This window comes from Procambarus clarkii, chromosome 34, assembly GCF_040958095.1.
Source record: "Procambarus clarkii isolate CNS0578487 chromosome 34, FALCON_Pclarkii_2.0, whole genome shotgun sequence".
Taxonomy (NCBI): domain Eukaryota; kingdom Metazoa; phylum Arthropoda; class Malacostraca; order Decapoda; family Cambaridae; genus Procambarus; species Procambarus clarkii.
The window spans coordinates 2836010-2848656 of record NC_091183.1 but is presented as its reverse complement, the minus strand read 5'-3'; the positions used below and the strand labels follow the sequence as shown (position 1 = coordinate 2848656).

General features: G+C 41.1%; 1 protein-coding gene across 1 annotated transcript in view; it reads left to right on the top strand.

Annotated features, from left to right (window-relative positions):
* LOC123762151 (uncharacterized) overlaps positions 1-12647 on the top strand; it is a 56875-nt gene that overhangs the window by 21034 nt on the left and 23194 nt on the right. The window contains exons 4-5 of the mRNA XM_045748529.2: positions 825-858; positions 8132-8241. Of these exons, the coding sequence (XP_045604485.1) occupies positions 825-858; positions 8132-8241 (144 nt within the window). The remainder of the gene's footprint in view (positions 1-824; positions 859-8131; positions 8242-12647) is intronic.

Genomic DNA, 12647 nt, shown 5'->3' with positions numbered 1-12647 from the left:
TGGCTTGTTACCTCATTTCTCTAGTGGATTTTCATCATGGTAGTCAATCTTAGGTACAGCTTTCATCATGGTAGTCAATTTTAGGAATAAACGCCATCATGGTAGTCATTCTAAGAAACAACCTCTATTGTAGTTAAACTTGGCTCCATCATGGTAATAAAATGCAGTCTCCATCATGTTAGTCAATCTTAGGAAGAGCCTTCTTCATAGCAGTCAATCTTAGGAGTAAACTCCATCGTTGTAGTTAAGCTTAGGATTAACCTACATGGTGGTAGTTAAGCTTAGGATCAGCCTCTATCATCTTAGTAAATTGTAGAAAGAGCCTCCATCATAGTAGTCAATCTCGGGAACAGCTTCTATCATGGTAATCAATCAAGAACAGCCCCCATCATGGTATCAATCTCAGGAATAGCGTTCATCTATTCAATCTCAGAAACCTCTCATTAAAAGTTTCAGTACTATTAAAAACTATGAAGTTCTTCACTGAAGAAACATGGAATTATGTAACCTCTAGAGCTTCCCTAATTCCATTTCCTACAAAAGTATTCGCAAAATGTAGACTTGTATCTATGTCATGTATTTACAATGTAAACCAAACATAATTGTAGCCACTGAAGGAGAATTATGCCAGACCTTGTGATGTACTGCAGCTTTAATGTTCCTTAATAATTGGTGTTGGTGTCAGTGTTTGAGATATTCTCATAACAACACTTTCCAGCACTTAATGACATCACTGTTACAATCAAGTCAACTATTTGTATGCACAGTTTAAAAGTTCATATTCTGATAATTAATCTCTTAACAAATATTTATCTGTATTGCAGTGAGAAAATGAAGGTAAACAAACCGGGGCAAGAGGTGAGTAAATATTAACATTGTTTTTCTCTCTATATTTAAAAAGGAACTTTACACACTGTTTTTAAATAAAATATATTTTATCTAACTTTTAAGTTTTTGATAACAGGTATTTCACAGTTGGTTCCTTACTTCCTGCATTTTATCTTCCAGGAGGAGTTACTGCAGCCCGTCCTCTTACTATTTACCTGTCCTAGTTTGTTGGGTTAGGAGGGACACGTTAAATTAACGGTTTTCATGACGTTTTGAAACTTTAGGAGAACTTGCTGCTCTCATAACCTACCGAAGGACCCAAAGTTTGCTGCTTTGGATCCATTTCAATTGGAAAATTAATTTTCATATTTGAAAGTTTCAATACGGTAAATTTTTACCATGACGCATACAAGCAAAAAGCAACGTAATTTGTAAGAGGACGGGCTGCCGATCAGTGGCCAGGTCTCTGTTCGTTTGTGTCACTCTACCTCCCTCTCCCTCACTTTCTCATTCAACCTCCCTTTCTACCCTAGTCTCCTTCGCATTCTCCTTCTCTCTTCCAATCTACCTAGCTCTTCCAATTTTCCTCCCTGCATCAGTGTCCCTCCTCTTCCATTCTACCTCCGATTCTCCCTCCCTCTCCCATTCTTCTTCCCATTTTTTCTCGCAATGGGTAAAACCTGCTTGAGTAGCACTGAATCGACATTATCGACATTGAATCAATGTATTCAACGTTGACTCAACATCAGTAATTTTTTTGTGTTACCACATTTAGGTACATGTACATTGTGCAGTTGCCCTAGACTATATGAAGGGAGAGTACAATGTGTGTCAAAACACTAGCTACATGATGCTACAAATCCCAATCACACAGGATGGTGAGTCATACAAAGGCATATGATAAGTAGTCTGCACAGGCAAACTCTGGGTGCGTTATGAGGATATCAACATGAACACAAGAGTGAATAAGATAGCAGTGATAATAAAACTCTCCATCTCGCAGGATGGTTAGTCATGCAGGGCCATATGTTCAATAGCCTGCACTGGCAAATTTTGGGTGTATTATGAGGATATCTTCAAAACACAAGAGTGAATGAAATTGCAAAGCTCCAGGTACCTCATGCCAGTGGATCTGAATGGTCTGATAACTGGACATTCGGCGATGTAGTGTGCAAGATCATGCCGCAGTTCCTGCTCTGTATTTGCACCTAGAGTGCTCAGAATTGGGAGATCCATCACCTGTAGCCACCTGCCACAGGTAACAGTAACCCAACATGATCCTGGCACCAACTGTGTTGTAGAGTCTTGTGCAGTCTGGTGGACGTTTTGTGCTGGACATAAACTTAAGTTTCAGATCTGAACAAATCATAGTTTTTTTTATACAGGTGTTTTAAAGTCTTGGGAATCAGTAATTTCGTGTCAGTAGTAGTGTAAATGACGCCTACGACCATGCGTGGCCATCTTGTGCAACATTGCTTGCATGCAGTGTTGCATTGTCAGGCTCTTGCATGGTGTTGGTGTAAGAGGATGATGTTGCAAGTGAGTGAAATGAAAATGGAAGAAAAATAAAAATAGATCGTGTAAGTATCAAAATAGTTTGTACATATAAAAATGACAGAAAGTATCGTTCAGTGAAAGTAGAAATGATTTTAGAAGGTAGGATGTTTCACTATATGTAACGTATAAAGTGAAGATAAGAGGAATAACAAACTAAATAGTAAATGGAGATATAGAGAATTAGTTACATTGCAACAGATACAATTTAAAGATGTTTAATGAGTATTGGTAGTTAGTATTAGTGAAATAAATAGTCGTCTATCACTATATGACTAGGTAAGTTAGTGTTGTAGTAATTAAATAAGAGATAGAGAACAAAAAATACATATTTCACTTACTGGAGTTTGCCATCATCACTGCCCACCACCACTTTACTAATAACCACGAGTATTTCACCAGATAGTACACCCACCTCTTCCACCCCCAGGGCTAGTATTGACTAACCCTACCCACCCGCTCCCCACCCGGACATCCGGGTACATAACTCTTGGTGCAACCGAGACATCTTGGTAAAAATACTATGGACAATCAAACCCACTTGCAAGGAGTTAAGAGATTTTCGCAGGAGGAGCCAGTCCTACTTAAAGAGGAACATAGGTTGCTGGTTGTCACAGGAGGATGCCTCCCATTGTCCTTATCAAGGGTGGATGCAAGTGCTCTTGTAAAGGGTGTACGGGTCTCAGTGTCATTATCAATGGTGGATGTGAGTGCTCTTTGCCAAGGGTTCACACATCTGTGTCGTTATCAAGGGGTGGATGGGAGTGGTCTTGTCAAGGGTGGATGCGTATCAGTGTGTAGCTGGTGAATTACTCTTATAAATAAGGGTTTACGTCATTACCTCACCTCCGGCCCGAGGTCATAGACTGACAATATGAGGGAGGATAGTATCCAGAAGGATGGCTGGAAAGTCCCGGACAATAGGGGGGAACCTGGCCCACAATGAAGGATGGCATCATAAACATAAAGAAATAGTTGACACTTCGTACCCCTTTTCAGTTTTGTACAAGGAGAACTCTACGGGAAGTGAGCACGTAGGAAAAGTGTTTATAGAAGGTAGGAGGATATTGGTGGTTGGGGATTCCCAGGCGATGATTATTTAGCTCTATGGGAGATTTCTGTCCATGCTGAGCTGGCCTGAGGACACCTGCGCTATTATTTGCCACATTTACCGCCCGATTCACCCTTCACACCTGGTAATGACCTCGGAACGGAGACTTTAACCTCTGGGGGGGACACTGGACATTAAACACGGGTAATTAGGGGGCAAAGGAACGCCTGGAAATGATCGAAGACTTGCATAATTTGCCTCAACGACCTGGATACTAGAGTGAGACGTAAAGTAAGCAAGATTGTTCGTGACAAAGATGGGGTGTGTAGTGAATGCAAGAGAACACTTGCAAGAACTGCAGAGGGACTCCATAGAGTTTAGCACTGACACTAAAAATAACAAAAGTAGTTTCTTGAGAATTGTAAATTACTTTACCTATGGAAAGACAATGCTGCTGTATACTTTACATACAATACAGTCATAGACATACCCTAAGAGATATGGTTAGCAAGGCCGAAGCAGCATTATATTAATGAAGGAAATAAGCAGACAGGGTGCTGGGATTTATAGTAAGAATCAGCAACATACAACGTCATCCTTCAGTTATGTCCAACACTGACGAGGCTCACCTTGGACTACACTTGTGGTTGCCATCCTCCTGATTGGACAGATTAATGACTCATTTCACTCGCTGGAGTAGGCAGGACAAGGCCAGGATATTATCGAGGTATTCACAAGAACAAGGGAGATGATAACAGGGTTGTGAAAGTCATAGCAGGTCAGTACCCACAAGACTGGATACAAACTAGATAAATACTGTTTAGCAAGTATATAGGAAAGTACTCACAAAACTGGGTACAAGCTAGATAAGTACTGTTTAGTATATAGGAAAGTACCCACAAAACTGGGTACAAGTTAAAATAAAGACTGTTTACAAGCATTAAGGAAAGTACCACAAAACTGGGTACAAACTACATAAATACTGTTTAGTATATAGTTATGTAGCCGTTAAGGACTAGGTTGTGGATGAATGCAGCATAAGAGGAGGGAACAGTAAGTTTGATGAGTGAGAAGCGTAGTAGTAAATAGACCGTCTTGTATGGGCCAACAACCTTGCTGCACAACTCCTTAATTCATATGTTCATTTCTTCTTCATTCTGTGTCACTCGGGAAAGTAAAACTTCAGAGCTCTTAATACAAATAAGAAAGTTTTTCGGAGCATACCACCTCTCTGTCTGGCCCGTTGTCGCCGTGAAGGGGGCTTTGTGAGCGGCTGCCGGAGTGTGATGCTCCATGGGTCAGTCCTCTGTCCTTGTTAAGCCTTATGCTCCTGCTACTGTCTTTACCAATTGTGCCAGACATCTTTTCCTTTCCCTCGTGTTTAATATTTCTTCCCCCTCTTCTTTCAAATTGTCATCTCCCGCCGAACTTTTGCCTGTGTTTATCATTCTTTCTGCCTTCTTTTGTTTTGACGCCCGGGTGTTTGAGGAGGCATATTCTTGCACCCGTAGAACTGTACTACCCAACTTCTCGAGCGAGGGGACCCTTTCATTGTAAATCCTCCTTTTGTCACTGAAACCGATCTCAACGGACTGGCGGTTCTTAAGGTGGTGTTTGCAGGGCGAATACTCACGACGCACCCCTGGGGGGGCCTCGGCAAGATCGGCAATAAATCTCTTGTTGGGTATCCTATCCTCTAATTGTGACTCCGTGGTGAGTATGGGGGCACATTCGTGAATGAAAGTCTTACCTCTCGTTTTCATGTCGATAAATACCGTTCCTCTTATGACTTCTCAGGCTCGTGGGGTGGGCGACCAAGCCCCCGAGTCGGACTGTGTTGGACAGACCAGGCTATAGTCCCTGCTACTTTGGGAGCAGACCTAGCTCCTCCTTTGACCCTCCTGACTACTCCCTCCCTCCTCTGTGGTTGAGTTGAGCTATCTGCCCCCAGAAAACTACCTCACCCCCTGGCGCGGCTCAGTCTCTCATTGTGACTACTTCACCTTTTAACCCCCCCCCCCCTTCCCTCTCTCTGGGGGTTCCCAATGCTGTTCCCGCCACGGCCGCACTTACGCGATCTCTTCCCATACTAATACATACCAAGCCTTGTTTGGTCCCGCTTCGTGGGCTAAATACTTTGATCTCCTCCCTCTGGATTCTACACCTGTCGATTTATCACTTCATAAACACCTTGTTAATTCGGTGGATGCCTCTGTTACTTTTAACTCCACCTGTTTAGGTCAACCCGTTCTCGCAAATTTAATAAGTCAATATTGACTTATTAAATATGTGCATAGGTGACATACTTAACATAATAGATACCCTTAAAAAGATTCATAGAAAACACCGACCTTACCTAACCTTGTTAGTATCTTAAGATAAGCATCTTATTGCTTCGTAATTACAATTATTACCAAACCTATAATAGGTATAGGTTAAGTAATAATTGTAATTACGAAGCAATAAGATGCTTATCTTAAGATACTAACAAGGTTAGGTAAGGTCGGTGTTTTCTATGAATCTTTTTAGGGGTATCTATTACGTTTAGTATATCACCTATGCACGTAGTTAATAAGTCAATATTGACTTTACGAATTTGCGAGAACGGGTTGGTTTAGGTACACGTTTCGTCGCGGCTCCTTCACCGGATGCAGCTACCCGCTTAGCCGCATTGTCCTGCATTGGGGAGACCCCTGTTTGAGTCTACAAAAACGCACGGTTAAATGCCAGTGTTGGCACTGTTCTCCTGCACCATGTTGCAACTGGTGTTAGGGACCTAAAAGACTGCCATGAGGATATTAAACATATCCTCGAAGCCCAAGGCCATCCTGTCCTCCAGGTGGACACGTTCACTCATCCCCCCTAGTGGTCGTCGCCGTCAGCACCTTCGAGTTGTGAAAATCACATTTGATAGTAGGACCCTTCCACCCTCTATAATTCTTGCTGGTAGTATCAGATGCTCCATTCAGGAGTACATTCCCTCTCCTAGACATTGCAATACGTGCTGGAAGTTCGGGCATGGTGTCCTCAAATGCTCAAATACTATGTATCTATTCTCCATCTGTGGGGCCGATGATCGCTCTAAATCCGAGTGCACTTCTCCCCAGGCTCGCTTTCTCAATTGCGGTGAGACCCACCCTACCTTCTCCCGCTCGTGTATACACTACAAACTTGAGGAAGCCGTTCTCAACTTGAAACACTGGGATTGTCTGCCTTTTCCTGAAGGGAGACGCCAAGTTCACCGTCTCGCCCCTTTCGCTGGCATATCCTATGCTCGCATGTTGCGTTTTACCTCTCCTCGTTCTTCTCACCTTACTCAGTCTCACAACCGTTTCTAGATCTTGGACCCGGACACGCCCACCACCTCCTCCCTTGTTCCTTTACGTTCTGCCCCGAAGGGGCCCTCTTCTGGTACTCCATCTGAAGTTTCCCCTCTTCCTACCTGGTCTGCCATGTCTCCTGTGTCTTCTTTCCCTTCTTTCCCCAATCCTTCCAATCCCTCCCCCCTGTCTCTTGGCCCTCCATTCTGCCTGTCTGTCCAGGCTGATGTCCGTGTCCCTCCCAGCAATCTTCATTTTGTTCACTGTTGTTGTTAAAGATTCGGTACTTGGAACAAACAGTTTCAAGTAGCACGGGCTAAGGTGAGCCTGTAGGTACTTTGTTTTTGTTCACTCCCGTTCATCTTCTGTTGAGACTCTTGAGTCTGTCGCCCAGTGCGTTGATGCTAGAACACCTGTCTCTTTGAGTCAGAATCATAGTCTGGCTCCTCTCTTTCGTCCTCCCCGGCAGTTAAGAAGGCATTGCTTTCTTCCTCACCCCCACCTCTGACTCTCTAGCTCCGTCCCCTTCCATTTCAGTGGTCGGGCCCCGTCCCAGCTAAGGACGTTTCTTTAACCTGCGATTCCTTCTCAGTTATTGCCCTTGCTGAGGTGCACTCCCCGGTTTTGCCCCCCCCCCCCACCCCCGCCTGCTGTCCTTGACCTCCCCTCTCAGTTGTCTCCTCCTCCGCCGGACCCTACCTGTCCGCCTCTGGTCTGTCTTCCCGCTCCCTTCACTCAATCCTTTCTCAGTTTACCCATGCCCCGTAACCTTGATTTTACTGATCCTGAGCTTCTTTAATATACTGTGTTCTTCTTTACCTTTGTTTCTTCATTGTTCTCTCTTGATGTTTTTTATCTTTTTTCATAATGTTTATTCTTCAATGGAATATTCATGGATTTTATGCCAACTTCCATGAACTCCATCTTTTGATTACACAGTTTTCACTACTTTCTTTGTCTCCAGGAACCGAGGCTTGGTACTCGTCCTGGTCACTTTTGTGGCTATTCTTTTCTTCCCCCTCACCCACCCTCATTACCACCAAAACCGACGGTGGGAAATGACTCTGGTGGGGTTACGTCTGGGCCATACCATGGGCATTTAATGGAGCACTGCCCTGTTCCTTATTGTCCAAACTGCATTGTCCCTCTTACGGTCGTGATGTGTCTTGCTTCCCGACCGTCCCTCACTCTCTCTTGTCCCTAGATAGAATCCTTGGTGAATCAGATACTTTTGATATTGATGGACCTGTGCTCTTTTGTTCTCGTATTGGCATCCTTAATGATATTTAGTGCCTTTTGAATATCCCCCACATTTGATGGTGCTACAAAGCCTTCCACGCTTTGTGCCTTATTTTGATAATTACTTGCTTACTTTCAGGAAAGAACTGAAGCAAATCTGGACTCCGTATTAGATGAGCTGGATAAACTCTGGGATGAAGAAATAGCACTGATAGACAATGCTGCAGCGGTTTTCTTGTTGAAGTTGCTGTGAGTATAATTTGCTACTCTAACTAATGCGGGTCATTTTTTTGTTCGAAGTTCATTAAAAATAATTACGTGAAGTTTGGTAATATTTTGTGTAATGAGATGAGAAGGAATGGAAAACTCTAAATAGATGGAGGATTAGTAAAATATGTATATAGATAGTGAGATTAATGGATGGTGGGAGAAGTGGAACAGTTTACTGACATTGCTCACGGACAACTGACTCCCGTAGACGACAGAAAGAGGTATAACCCATGATGTACCTTTCCATATAACTGAAAAGCAAATAGTATATCACAGCAGTTCCCATACTCCTGCGACAGCATGTTCCACCTCAGTATATACTGGAGTCTGGCCTTGTCTCCCTAAAAGCATACTTTTCCCTATTATAAACCCTGGCCATAATATTGGAAAACATTGCTTCTACTCTGTTACACTTCCACGGCAAAATATAACACAAAATAGTAAAAAAGTGTTATTGGCATCATAAAGTAGGTTGTCCATTCACGTCAGTAATGATATTTTACTTGGAATATTCCCATAAAATAAGTTGATTAGGAAGATATTATGGTAAGTATTTATTAAACATTTTATGTAAGGCATTATTTTAATGAACCATGATTATATATATATATATATATATATATATATATATATATTTATATATTTATATATATATATATATATATATATATATATATATATATATATATATATATATATATATATATAAAATGTGATGAAAAATGACCACGAAGGAAGAATTGAAACTCGAATTTCCTTAAGTACTTTCATATTTAATAATATGTATTCAGAAGTACTTAAGGAAATCTTTCTTGTAAATATATGTTGTTGAATATGACCAAAAGGGTACGATTAATGATTCTAACACAATTCTTCTCAATATTTCTTACGTTTTTCTTCACTGTCTGGGGTAATTGAAAAATTAACTCTCCAAAAGTTCTTTTTCGCATTTTTATTTATGGCCTGACGCCTAAAAGAATCACATGCCCACTTGGGGACTGTCAGCCCTAAACATCTCTGTATATAGGCAAGACAACAACATCTCTTTCTAGGCGATTAACAATTCACAAACAACCGGGCTCCATCAAGGAACGTATACTCTCCTCACACAACCAAACCATCACCATCACTAAAGGTGAAGGAAATAATGACTGTCAATCCACAAGAAGTTGATATAATAGCACTAGAGATCTGCCATGAGGATGATAAACTAATGATCATAAATGCATATAGTCCACCGCCAAGCAGCACATGGTCAAAGGAGAAGCTAGATAGTAAACGAGGAGGTCTCATAACAATAATGAGAGAGATCACAGCGAGAGCGGATAACGATAGATCACGACTGTTGATAATCGGTGACTTCAGCTTGAAATCCATAGACTGGGAAGCATATGAAGCTAAAACAGAAGATTTTTGGACCTGTAGATACGTAGACCTCATCCTGGAAACATTCTTGTATCAACATGTTAAACAAGCTACGAGGATGAGGGAAGGGGACGTTCCCTCCATGCTAGATTTGATATTTACCAGGAAGGAGGAAGAGATATTTGACATTCAGTACCTTCCTCCCTTGGGTAAAAGTGACCATGTCTTTCTGGGAGTAAAGTATGCAATGCGTTATAATCTGGAAGAAAATAAGGAGGTTGAAGCAGTTGAAAAACCTGACTTCAGGAGAGGACATTATGGCGACCTTAGAAATTTGTTCAGTGAGTATAATTGGACAGACTTGATGCTAGGCAAGGAAGTGAATGAGATGTATGTCAAGTTTTGTGAAATATATGATAAAGGCACAAAAAAATTTATACCAAAACAGAGATGCAGAACTAGGAAACAGGATTGGTTCAGTAGAAATTGCGAGAGGGCCAGAGACCCAAAGACACAAAAATGGAATCAATACAGAAAGAGGCCAAACCCCCAAACATACCAGCGATACAAAGATGCGAGAAACAACTACACGGCAGTGAGGAGAGAGGCAGAAAGAAATTTTGAAAAAGGGATTGCAGACAAATGTAAAACAGAACCAGGTCTATTCTATAAATTCATAAACAACAAATTGCAGGTAAAGGATAATATTCAGAGGTTGAAAATGGGAAATAGATTCACGGAAAATGAAAAGGAAATGTGTGAAACACTAAACGAAACGTTCCAAAGTGTGTTTGTACAAAATGAAATCTTTAGGAAACCAGACACAATAAGAATTCCAGAGAACAACATAGAGCACATAGAGGTGTCTAGAGACGAAGTGGAAAAAATGCTGAAGGAGCTAAGTAAGAACAAAGCAATTGGTCCAGATGGAGTTTCACCATGGGTTCTGAGAGAATGTGCACCTGAGCTCAGCATTCCACTTAAACTGATTTTTCATGCATTCCTGTGTACAGGAGTTGTAGCTGATGTGTGGAAAAAGGCTAACGTAGTTCCAATCTATAAAAGTGGAAGCAGGGAAGACCCCCTTAATTATAGACCTGTATCATTGACAAGTGTAATAGTCAAAATATTGCCAAAAAAAAAAAAATAAAACTAAATGGGTAGAACACCTGGAGGAAAACGATATAATATCAGACAGACAGTATGATTTTCGATCTGGAAGATCCTGTGTAATGAACTTACTCAGTTTCTATGATCGAGCCACAGAGATTTTACAGGAAAGAGATGGTTGGGTTGACTGCATCTATCTGGACCTAAAAAAAGGCTTTCGACAGAGTTCCCCATAAGAGGTTGTTCTGGAAACTGGAACATATTGGAGGAGTGACAGGTACGCTACTAACATGGATGAAAAATTTCCTAACTGACAGAAAAATGAGGGCCGTAATCAGAGGCAAGGTATCGGATTGGAGGAATGTCACGAGTGGAGTACCACAGGGTTCAGTTCTTGCACCAGTAATGTTCATTGTCTACATAAACGATCTACCAGTGGGAATACAGAATTACATGAACATGTTTGCTGATGATGCTAAGATAATAGGGAAGATAAACCTAGATGATTGTCATGCCCTTCAAGAAGACCTGGACAAAATAAGTATATGGAGCAACACTTGGCAAATGGAATTTAATGTGAATAAATGCCATGTTATGGAAAGTGGAATTGGAGAACATAGACCCCACACAACCTATAAATTATGTGAGAAATCTTTAAAGAATTTTGACAAAGGAAGGGATCTAGGGGTGGTTCTAGACAGAAAACTGTCACCTGAAGACCACATTAAGAACTTTGTGCGAGGAGCCTATGCTACACTTTCTAACCTCAGAATTGCTTTTAAATACATGGAGAAATACTAAAGAAATTGCTCACGACTTTTATTAGACCAAAGCTGGAATATGCAGCGGTTGTATGGTGCCCATATCTTAAGAAGCACATCAACAAACTGGAAAAGGTGCAACGACATGCCACTAAGTGGCTCCCAGAACTGAAGGACAAGAGGTTAGAGGCATTAAATATACAAAAATTTAAAGATAGAAGAAAAAGAGGCGATATGATCACTACGTTCAAAATAGTAACAGGAATCGATAAAATTGATAGGGAAGAATTCGAGACCGGGAACTTCAAGAACAAGAGGTCATAGATTTAAACTAACGAAACAAAGCTGCCGGAGAAATATACGAAAATTCACTTTTGTAAACAGAGTGGCAGACGGTTGGAACAAGTTAAGTGAGAAGGTGGTGGAGGCCAAAACCGTCAGTAATTTCAAAGCATTTGAAATTACTGACGGTTGAGTACTGGGGAGACAAAGACAGTGCTGGGGAGATGGGACACCACGAGCGTAGCTCTCATCCTGTAACTACACTTAGGTAATTACCAGAGACATCTTTACAAGCAACACAGAAATCTTCGATAGATACAACGATAACAAGAGACTTGACATCTGCGAGGCACTACACATCAAAAAGTCAACACTAGCAATCAACAGCCAATTAACACATAACTATATTCTACCCACTTCAAGACCCCGAATCAACAAATAAACAGCAAGAGCAATATATTGAGAAGATTCATGTAAAGATCATTATTCTTACCCTTTCTGTCATATTCAACATAACTTTAACTTTATTTGAAAAAATCATTACATAAAAAAGGTTACAACATTGGTTACATGCAGGGTACAAGGCTACTTGACACAAGTTGTAGAGCTCCTCCAGCTCATGTATATATATGTATATATGTGACAGTGTCAGACCACACTCCTTCTGAAGATGTATTAATATACGAAAGTACTTAAGGAAATTCGTTTCAATTTTCCTCCGTGGTCTGACACTCACATTTTTAATCACATGTTTATTTTTCGTGATTTACACACATGTATATGTATGTATACATACAGATATAACCTCTATGTATATATACCTCCTCCATACCTCCATGAATATATATATATATGTCGTACCTAGTA